The sequence below is a fragment of the Atta cephalotes genome (genome assembly GCF_000143395.1).
Source record: "Atta cephalotes unplaced genomic scaffold scaffold00011, whole genome shotgun sequence".
Lineage (NCBI taxonomy): Eukaryota > Metazoa > Arthropoda > Insecta > Hymenoptera > Formicidae > Atta > Atta cephalotes.
The window spans coordinates 1,484,651-1,495,874 of record NW_012130075.1 but is presented as its reverse complement, the minus strand read 5'-3'; the positions used below and the strand labels follow the sequence as shown (position 1 = coordinate 1,495,874).

General features: G+C 33.5%; 2 protein-coding genes across 2 annotated transcripts in view; both read right to left on the bottom strand.

Moving 5' to 3' along the window:
* Positions 1-1,631, bottom strand: part of LOC105617114 (transcription factor CP2-like protein 1) — a gene marked incomplete at its 3' end in the record, with an annotated part of 28,069 nt that extends 26,438 nt beyond the window's left edge. Inside the window, exon 1 of the mRNA XM_012198692.1 lies at positions 1,494-1,631. Within this exon, the coding sequence (XP_012054082.1) occupies positions 1,494-1,631 (138 nt within the window). The remainder of the gene's footprint in view (positions 1-1,493) is intronic.
* Positions 1,632-9,520: 7,889 nt separating this feature from the next.
* On the bottom strand, positions 9,521-10,786 carry LOC105617113 (probable inactive tRNA-specific adenosine deaminase-like protein 3). The gene has a single exon (XM_012198691.1). It carries the CDS (start codon positions 10,784-10,786, stop codon positions 9,521-9,523), a length of 1,266 nt encoding a protein of 421 aa, XP_012054081.1.
* Positions 10,787-11,224: the final 438 nt, after the last annotated feature.

The window sequence follows — 11,224 nt, the reverse complement described above, 5'->3', positions numbered from 1 at the left end:
ATATATATATATATATATTTATACATAAATATTTTATATATAATATATTTATATAATATATAATATATTTATTTATTGTTATTAGAAATTTTAATAGATAGCAACATGATTCGTCAAGACATTTCCTGTCTTTTTGGGTCTTTTGGGGCCTTTTGTTTGCTCCCTTTGATATGTAACATTTCAAAGATCATCTTTTTATAATTATAATTCATTATAATTCATTATAATTTATTTCAATATTTCGAGAATTGCAGTTCTTTCCCAATCAAAAATATGGTTATAATTTAAAATGTGTTCTATAATAATCAAATATCTAGACAAATCATGATTGATATTGTTTGGATTTTAAGCTGTCTCTTAGTTTGTCTTACACATGACGCTTCGTAATCATTATTATTAGTTTTATAAACAACATTTGGAACAAAACATTTATCTAATTTATCTTTGTGTACCTTAATAAAAGAACTTAATTTATTCAAATTTCTAGTGAATGTAGATTTATTAAAAAACGAAGTGACGGAATTAGACACATTAGTATAAATGACACTACATACAATTTTTTATTATTATTTATGGAATTAAAGACCGAATTATCAACATTACGTGAAACATTTGAAATGAGTTTAATATGAATTAAATTTCTGATCCTTCTTTTCATGTAATAAAAAATTAAATTTAATGGATAATAATTTTTTTTATTAGTTCATATATTAACCATTTTTATGATAAGAAAAATATAAATAAATCAGATTTAGAAAACTACAAATAAGTAAAACGATCTAATATTATTAATCATATACCTACTGTTAAGCAAAAGAAAATTGTAAGAATTTTATTTTTATATTTGTAGAATTTGTTTTTAATTGATTTTATATGGAAACAAATTATAAATATTCGAATTAGAAATTTTTACTTTTTTAATTATCTAAACAGATCATGTTTTTTATTATAGTATTTTTATTATAATATTTTTTATTATAGTATAATAAAGTGCAATGTTTAGTTTTCAAGAAATTAGAGAGATAATAATCTGTATCAATATCGGCAATTTCTTCTAAAGTTTTTAATTTATGCATTGACACCGGAAAATTTTGTTTATTGTATCAAGATGTAATATGAAATAAAAATTAGATTTAAAAAATAGAGAATATGAAATATCTTGTAACGTTTACATAAACTTCTCGTTTTACAATTTTATATCTTTGATTAATTGTAAGTTTAATTTTACTCTTCAAGAGTAATATATTATATCGATTCTTATAATCCGCATTCAACCAATTAATATAGAAATCTAAACTTTTGAAATATAATTATTAAAAAAAATCTAAAACTGGATAAAAAATTTCTTTTTAAAAAAAGAATCCTTTAAAAAAAAAATCAAAATCGGTGGAAACGTATATAAATATTATCATTTAAAGTATAATTTCAAGTATATGATCATTTATAATTTATTAGAATAAATTTGATGAGAGAGAAATAATTATTCGACGTACCTGTTGAGAGTTAGCTACAATGTCACATCTGTTTGGACGAACCGGTGATAATTGCTCATATGACGGAGATGTGTTGGAAAACCACATCGTTCCGTGTAAGATTTCCGCGCCACCATCCATCATGAGTTGCAATTCCATTCAACAACTTCTCAGAGCACACGTGATCGACTTAATTATCGCCTACAATCTACGTACTGCGACACCAACGGGTTTGCCTGTAGCGATTTCCGGATAAGAAATATCTATATATTAATTTTTGATCTCAGATCTACCAAGGGTACTGGTCTTCAATCGTAAGAGACTTAAAGAGACTCCGTCGGCAAATATCAATTCTCTAGCGCCAAAAGATCCTTCTCTTCAAGAATGAGAAGACGTGGACGACATTTCTTGACTTATGAATTATAACTCTACCATTTTACATGCTGTACATATGTATATGCGAAAATGAATTTGGTGATTGTGTTTCTTGGCGATTCTGTAAAAGGCGACGAGTCCACGCTGCTCTCAAATCACAAATCGATGATCTTCGCCTCCGACTGTCTGTTCTCTAGTCGCAATAAGCACTCATTCCATTTCACCACGTGTGCCTTTCGCGCCTATTGCAGATCGTGCTGTGTGTTCACCCTATGGGTACCCCTTGGTTCAGATCTTCGATGCCCGGAAATACACGGTGCATCACCCGACCGCCGGTGATTATCAGGGCCGAGTACGCGTGCTGATATGCCTACTCTTAGAACATCACGAAGAAGCTGTTGTACAGTTTCTTGATGCCGGTAGTCTCACGCTGCCGATGTGTTTCCAAGAGTGCACAGCCTCGCGATTTCAGTGACAAAAAACGCGAAAAGACGACGAACGCGTCCTCGAATACCATTGCCACGCCTTGGCTGCAACGCATTTTGTTTTTAGTTGTGCTGAAGTTTTGCTGCCGTTTCGGCGGAGAACCTTTTCCTGCGAATAACATATGATTAATTTGGAAGTAAAAATAATACTCAGTTAACAAGCTAATTTCGTTTGACATTTAAAATGATTTATCAAGATAATAAATCTTGCTACATTCTATTTATTAAAATTTTAATAACGATTATATAATATGTTAATTGTATCACGTCACAAATTAATAAAAAAGATTATAATATATTGTAAGACATAGATTTCTGTTCCAAATCTACGAGATTATTTAAAATATAAAATGTTTAATATTTAATATCCTTTACCAAAAAATAGTTTACGTTAAAATTTATAACATTAAAACATATAAAAATAAAATAATAACATTGATCATTTTATAAACGAAAAAATTTATATAAAAATTGCGAACGTTTTTAATTTGTCATCCTTTAAATCATTTCTTAAAATAATGATGGCGCTTTTTAACATCATAAACAAGTGTTTAACATATTATACGTAATATAATCTACGTTGATTAGTCATTTGATCGATCGATGTTCATTCTCAATAATCGAATCCTTCTATATTCGGTGATTAATAGCGTGTTCATTAAATGCTCATATAAGATTTAAGTAACAAAAAGACTATAGTTGTTTCTCAGAATAACTTGCCACTGTTTGACATCAATTGAAGCTATGTGTGATTGACGCAAAAGCATAAAACGGTTTCGCGATAATCGATTTTTTTTGTATAAATCAGCTTCTTTAATTGTTTCATGCTTCTAGAAGTTAATAGATAATTTACAACGATTTATAATTATAGTTAGATTCCTTCTTACATAATAGAGAAATTTTTTCCATCACATTAATATTCTATAGCTTATATTGTTTCATAATTGCGAAATTTCTCTTAAAGTTTTTTTTAATATAAAACATAATTTTTAATATCATGTTTTTAATATTATGTTATATTTAATATTTTACAAACCTTCTTCTATTCGTTTTAACGATCGATGCCTTTTGTCTAGTATCTCCTCCACCTTAGATAAGAATCGCTTAAAAAATATTGTAACGAAATACGAAAGAAAAGAATGTCAATTCTGTATATCCAAAAATATTCCCGAGGTAGACGAGTATCCGCGTGACACACCTTAATTATCTTATCAAGATCTTGTGTCTGTAGAAGATCAAATCGAAGCTTTGATGTTTCGAAACTTTTACGCCTTCTTGGATCTAAGCAGTTGTAGTGTTGTTATAATTCCCAATATTTTAGTCAGAGACGTTAAAGACAACAGAGTAATCCTTATCCAAAAGAATCTGCTTCTCGTGAAAATGTAAAAAATTCTAACTGGCGGATGTCCCCGAAATTTCTGAATAGGCTCAACGTTACATATGTTTCGATTGTTTTCTAACGACTATGGCTCACACACTGGATAGTGTCTTGGATATCGGAGGCCTCCGCCTGACCGTTATCACCACATTTTCATGATCCTTTGCTCCATGGTGCCGTCTAAAAAAAGAATCCAAGCCAGGAGGAAATGAACGAGGCCTCTTGTGAATGACGTCAATGGAAGTTTGAGTTTCGTTCACTACGTTTCAAAATCTTCTCGGTGGCAAATGGAAATCTGGTTCTTCTAAAGAACAATCTGCAAAGCGAAGGCTCTCCTGGTAAGACCAAAGAGACTTAACCCTCTTGACGATATGCCCGCCTGTCTTTCTCTCTTTTAATATCGTATCCCTGCCGTTACCTCCGCAAAAAGACACTATCAAAGTCTTTCGAAAAGTAGCAGCCAGTAAATGTGGGCCATTCAGTCGTCGAGACTCTCTCAGATGTGGTCAAAATCTTCCTCTTTGTAATCGCTAATGCACGAGAAGCACCTTATAATCCTCTTGCGTTAATAAATATGACGTTGTTTTGAGATTTCTTCACTGCTGATGACTTGTTAATCTCACTTTGGTTTAAATGTTTCCCTCTTCGTTCTTAAACTGCTCAATATGTTTTCCAGTGAACAATCACTAAAAATCCACAGACAGTTAATCCTTCTTGTTGAGCTTTAGGATACAAAGTTCCGGATCTTCTTCGGGAAAAGAAGTCCGGCTAGCAAGACAGTAGTCGATAGATTGCCTAACGGTCCCGACACGAACTCTGGAATGTCCACGAGTGATCCAATCCAACCGTGCTTCAAGGAATTAACAGCTTGGCCAATAGGCTCCACTCTCGAGGGTCGACTCTCAATTGGTACCACTCAGTGTTGATCAACGAGACGCGTTTCCTTTATCCTCTAGCGTTGTCTCGTGCTGATCACGTCGTCTTGCAAATTCGCAATTCGTCACCTGAAGATTCTAATGTCTCAAAAACTCTCTTCTTGCGTTACGAACGAATTAAATTTATCATTTGCAGTTTTGTACTCGCTGTGATAGTCCAGTAATTTATCTCGAAGATGCGCAGCCTTCAACTTATCTTTTGGTTGCAGACATCGCGAATTCGAGCAACTGCGAGAAGCTTATTTGTATTAGTTATCAGTTAAGACGTCACAATGATCATCGGAGGAATGTATTATTATGAATTACGTGTCTCGTTGCTGAAGACACTGAAAATTTCCACGGTCATCTAGAGATATTAGAATCTATTCTAAGACAGAATTATTCAACGACGCGAAAATGAGGCCAGCCGCGGTACTTCGCAAATTGACGTAGTATGCAACTGGCAGCCAACGATTACGACTGCCAGTGTCGACTCGACAGACACGTCGTAAGAGCGACGAGCCTGTTTGCCACGCGGATTAATTAATTTCAAAACGTTATCTCTAATATCGTAGCTTTTCGCACGACACAACGGCCTCGAAAGTTTCTCCTTCTGCACGCTCGTTTGGAAGACGCTTCTCGGGCTCTCTTTTGTTTCGCGCGCAGTTTCTGCTGATCGTCTCTGAACGTCACGATGATGCGGTGCCGATGTGTCTATCAGAGTTGCCACGTATCGGTTGTTCAAACAATATTTCCCGAGGACATTACTTCTCGATCAGATCTCCTGCCCGATCGTGCTCTGTTTGTAGAAGAAATCTAACACTGTTTGTGATTCACGTTTGATCTTTCTCAATTTACCATGAAATTTTCCTGTTTGTGTGTTTTATTCGGAAAGTTTCTGCATCAACTTGATGAAGATCTGAAACAATAAAAGTGACAGCGATGTTCATGATCTCACTATTGACAGTGAAACAAATAAAATTGTAAAAGTATTTATTTTTATTATTTTTGGCACACAATTCACGTTACATTAAATTAAAATATAACACGTTATATTAAAATACATTTTTGTCAAGATTTAAAGCTTTCTCATATAAAATATATGAAATTTTCATTATAAAATCATCATTTGTTGTTAGCAGCTCTCTTCATCAGCTATTGTATAAACATGATTTGTTTTCTTCGTGTCACAATTGTAGTTCACGACTTTTTCATACATCATGTCCACCTCTCTCGCTTCTTCCTTTTCTCTTTTCATGAACAATCGAGCAACTCTCCTCCGGAATGGATCAGCTGTAGTTTCGTTGATCGATGTCAATCCGTAGGGTCATCGCGTACTCGCTACTCGGTTTATAGCGACTCAAGCAATTCCTAGAATTGCGAACGCGCTTGCATATTGTCAAAGAAAAAAAATTCCGACTGTGCAGATCATGTGTCATCTTCTATGGAAAATGATGAATATCTCCATTAGCGACATTAATATGTCATGTAATTTTCATATTATTCATGTGACAAACTTCACACTTTAGTGATATCATTTTTTTTATTCCTATAGTTACGTAAAAAATATATTTTTTCAAGATTGATATACATCTAAATATTTTTTATTCAAAATTTTAAGATTTTATATAGTATATATAAAATCCTTGCTGCCAAAAGTCTATAGGAAAATTTAGTTTATAAAATATACATTGAGATAAAAATCCCTTCAAAGATATTAGATAGCCTAACAATATTTTTTAATCACTCTCTTGTTGTGGACGTATATATAATATTGCTTTGTACTTTGCATTCGGATTTCTTTCAGATCAACGACCACAACGTTTGCTTCAACTCGTCTGAGTTTATCGTGACGAGTCACGACCTGACTCGTAATAAACAAAGTTGTGCACAATGAGCATCGTTATTTTTTATTTAACACAAAAATTCCTGACTGCAGGAGAAGATTTATATTTACATCAATTTTTGAATCATACATTAGAAATTATAAATATCTAAAAAATCTAAAAGATTGGCGTAAAATCATAATAACCGTTGCAACATCGAGAGAATTCAATGTTTATTTTACCGCAACAAGGAATTATTTATTATTTATAATTTTTAGTTATTAATTTCTAATTATTATTTAAATTTTAAGAAATTTTAAGAAATTTCTAAATATTATTTAAATTTTAAGAAATTTATTTTATTAATATTTGCTTAAATATATATCTATATTTGATTCACATTATTTTAATTAATGCCAGTGTCGAAACATTAAAATAAAATCGCCCAACATTTATATTGATTTATGCAAATGATCAAATTGTAAACAACTGTATAAATATCTATATATGTACAAACTGTTTCTGCTTGTCACATCGAAAATGTGTAATGCCTATTTATGGGAACGAGTAGAACGCGCTTTGCTGAGATATATTATAGCGTTTTCTCTTGGGATACATTGAGTGTAACCTCGCACTATCTACACCAATTGCATGTAAGTGCTGCATTACACAGTATATATACATCATGATGTACACTACTTCATGCTATCGTATTTAATTCTGCTGCCGATTGACTTCCATTTTCAAATTTTTAATGTTACACTGGCTCTACATCGTCTCTTTGAGATCGTGTAGCAAAATCCCACTTCGTGCATAAAATTTACACTACACTATAGCCACGGAAACATGTTACACTGAATGAGTTTGTCTACCACCAGCCAAGGAAACATGCTACACTGTTTGAATGTTGCACTGATAGACGATAGTGCAGTCAAGAGAAAACGCTATTAGTTTTACTGACGTAACAACATCAAATAAATGTCTCTTAATTAATTATTGTATATTTGCACTTTTCACAGTGTACACTTTTCACAGTACAACTGTACTGTGTGCTCTCAAGTGTCATTAAACTGTATTATCGGTAAAATTGCACGTAAACCTGAGCGATTCGTGAAATCTATCAAATTTTATTTTATTTATATACTTTATTTATATACTGTTTATATATATATATATCATAATATTATCAAGTTATGTATCAATGTTATCTTACAACTTGAAAATGTTATCTATTCCACGAGCATTTTGACAAATTCATCGTCGATCTGCATGTGCTTATTATCAGCATCTCTTGTAAAGAGATAATTACAGTGAATATGTCTGGGAAATCCGTACAAGAAAAAAATAAGTGACAAATAAGATTGTATATTATTGTGGAGAAACATTATTTGCCTCTGAATTAAACGATTTGACATGGCATGAAGTATAGAGTTAAATGATTAGGCGCGCATAAATTATACCGATGATTTATGATTGTGTGCGCAAATTTATGAATTGTGCTATCGAATAATGAATGTTGAAGTAGTGTAACGTTCGGGCCTGTCTTACAATTATGAATACATGAACCCTGCAGAAATTTTCATTAAAGAAGCAATTCTCGAAATCGTGTGTAATAAATAATGATGAATTCAAAATTGATTGAAGAACAATTCGTAATCTGGTCATTAAATTCGATTTTTTATTGTAGCCGATCAAAAATTGAGTTCCCTCTTTTAAAATAGTCTATTGGAAACCTCGAGTAAAAAATATCTTGGCTATGGCCCAAGCGTTTCAAAACCCGGCATTTGCATTGAAGGATACGCTCTGCCATTGAGAGCAAAAGACAAAAGAATAGGTATACAGAAATGATTTTCACAATCTTTAGGAAATGATGGAACGTCACGTAGTGTGTGTCAGTAAACATAAGTGTTAATTCGCCGTGTACACTGGTGTACACCTAGAAGCGACAGCAGATGCGGACGCACATGTACGCGTCAATGCGTCAAGGTCACGCATATATCGAGAGTCATTATAGCCGAATGCACGTCCATACCATGTGTAGTCTTTTGCGCCGTGTTGCTTTCGATTGGAATTATAAAACCGGTTGCAGCATGCAAGAATCTAAGTTGCTGTCGCAGAATCGATGGAGATCGAAGTAAAAATCCACCGTTGATAAATATGAAATAATTTATTTGTTTAATAAATTTCCTGAGAAACATTTTAAAGCTCTCGTTCACTTATCACTATTATCACAAACTGTGACATCAGAAACAAGAAAATATATAATAAAAAATTCTTGTAAAATATTTTAATATTTTTCAATATTAAATATATTTCAATAAGACAGCTCTTAATGCGATATCATTAACGGTACCACATCACAGATTCAAGAATACTGAAAATGAATGATAACTAAAAAATAAAATTAATTATGTTCACAGCTATGAAATTGTTGAATTAATAATATAAATATGATTTTTAATTTTGCTTTAAGACAAGAAGATAATTTTCAGTATATTTTATAACTTTATTCTCTATCGATTGCAAATATTGCTTTATAGAAAAATAATTCTATTCAAATATAATTTGCAAAAAATGTCAGATTTTGCAGAAAATGTTTTTTTCATTTCGGAAATTACAATTTGTGAGATAGTAGTGGTGAACAGGAGTCTTAAGTTAAGTAATGAATTCGATAGTCTTTTTGGAATAATATCATGAGAGAAATATTGAAGAAGTCAGTCGCGTGATGTATTGATAGGTGTCACAATTGCACTTTTTTATTGGATTTATTTTTTTATGACATCGCATGAATGCATAATATGTTATGCAAGTGAAATAACATATGATAAAAATGTCACTATATGTAATGTCACCTGTATAAATAACGTAATTCGCACAAGAAGAAACAACAAACAAACAAACAGAAAATATCAAGTAAAAACAAAATATATATTTTTCACTCCTTTTTGTTTTGTCCGGCTTTGCGACATCAATATCATCAGTTATTCCCGGAGATTGCGATGATCAATTGTCCGTGCAGTCACTTAGAGTATCATTATCTTTCACAATAGAGCCGCGTCGAATTTGTTATTCAACTACGACTTCTGCGAGCATTGATTTCTTCCACTGTTTGTCGACATTCCCGTTCAAGGATTCCGCTCCAAACTCGATATCGATGGTTTAGGCCTGGTACCGTATGTAAAATCGTCTTGGAGCCCAAAACTCCGACATTTTGATTGGCCGTACCATAAAAAATTCGCGCGACTCTGGAATGCAGCAATGCCATGGCACACAGAGGACACGGTTCCATCAGTAGGAATGCCCAATAACCCGTGCAGAGATATGGTCCGCATTTCTTCATGTTATCTTCGCATTCCTTTTGCTTCGAATTCTCGATTTTGACACCGTTATTTCTTCGCCCTTTTCGCACAACTTGCGTCTCGAGGGACGTTTGAACCGGAAACTTTAGCGAAGCTAGAGATTTCGGATAACAGAGCGGTGTCTCTTCTTCGTATCTTCTCTTGATTCTTCTTAACCTCTTCGAGATCTGATCTTCAGTCGTAATATTTGAATTTGTTCTTTCATCGCCAAATTTATCTTCCTCGATAACATCTGTTTGTCTCTTCGTTTCTTCGCATTCCTCGTTCAATTTCCATGCACCACCACCGTGAAGTCTAGCAATAAGATCCACCACCAACATGGCGGCATGCCACATAGGATGTCTATCAATTTTCGCGGCAGCCACCGCCAGGATTCTTCCATCCTTGGGATCGATGATCGCTGCGGCGCCGGTACAGCGCTCGTTGCCGACCGCCTCCAACCTGGCAGTCTCTATTACCAATGACATGATTCGCTCGATTGCGTATAAACAATCATCGTTGAAGATCGAGCCGTCGATTAGACTCTCAACTGTTTGATCAGGATGGAAATTTACCGGCCAGATTTTCGAAGCTTCACTGGCCTGTATCTTCGTCCTTGGTGCCTTGGCTGGCACCTTCGTCATTTGGAATTTCTCTTCCAGCAAAGAGAGATCGAATCCTCTCTCTTTCAACTGAGTTTTAAGTTGATTTTCACCGAGAGAAATATCATGGCCTTTCTCACGTGATAATTCATCCGAATGAAGCGGAGCCAAAAGCAATTTCCCATTGGAACAGCGCTTTAGATGAGCGAATCCTGGCAAAATGGTAGATATACTTCTAATTGCAGTAGAGATATTCTTCCGTTGTTTCAAAATGCCCACATAGACCTCCTGCAGCGGAGGAGCTTCTGTAAAATCCGAGCTTAGAATCGGTTTCGCCGTCCAGCTTCTAATTGCAGTCTCCATCTTGTGTGCCTTGACACTTTTTGGCGACATCATCTTCCACCCTGAAAAGACGCTGCCTTCACTTATCATTAGAAGATTTCTCGGTGATATTTGCGATACACCGTTCTGTTGAACATTGGAAAGATTTATCGTTATCTCTTTATCTCATGAAAATTATGTTTTTACCATTATTTCCGAGATTGTTTCTTTACACAATGTTAATGTTCGTACATTCAATATTCAACACAATTATTCATCTTTATAAAGTTATATTTTGTAATTGTATTTAAGTATAGTATTATAAGTACAAAGAAGGACGAATTATATTGGATTGTCTGAAAAGTTCGTGCCGACTAACCTATATAATTTAATAAATGTATACTAAAATTTAAATCCTCTGCGTTTCAATTTTCCTTCACAATCGGCACGAACTTTCCGGACAACCCAATATATAATTATGTATATATATATATATATATATATATATATATA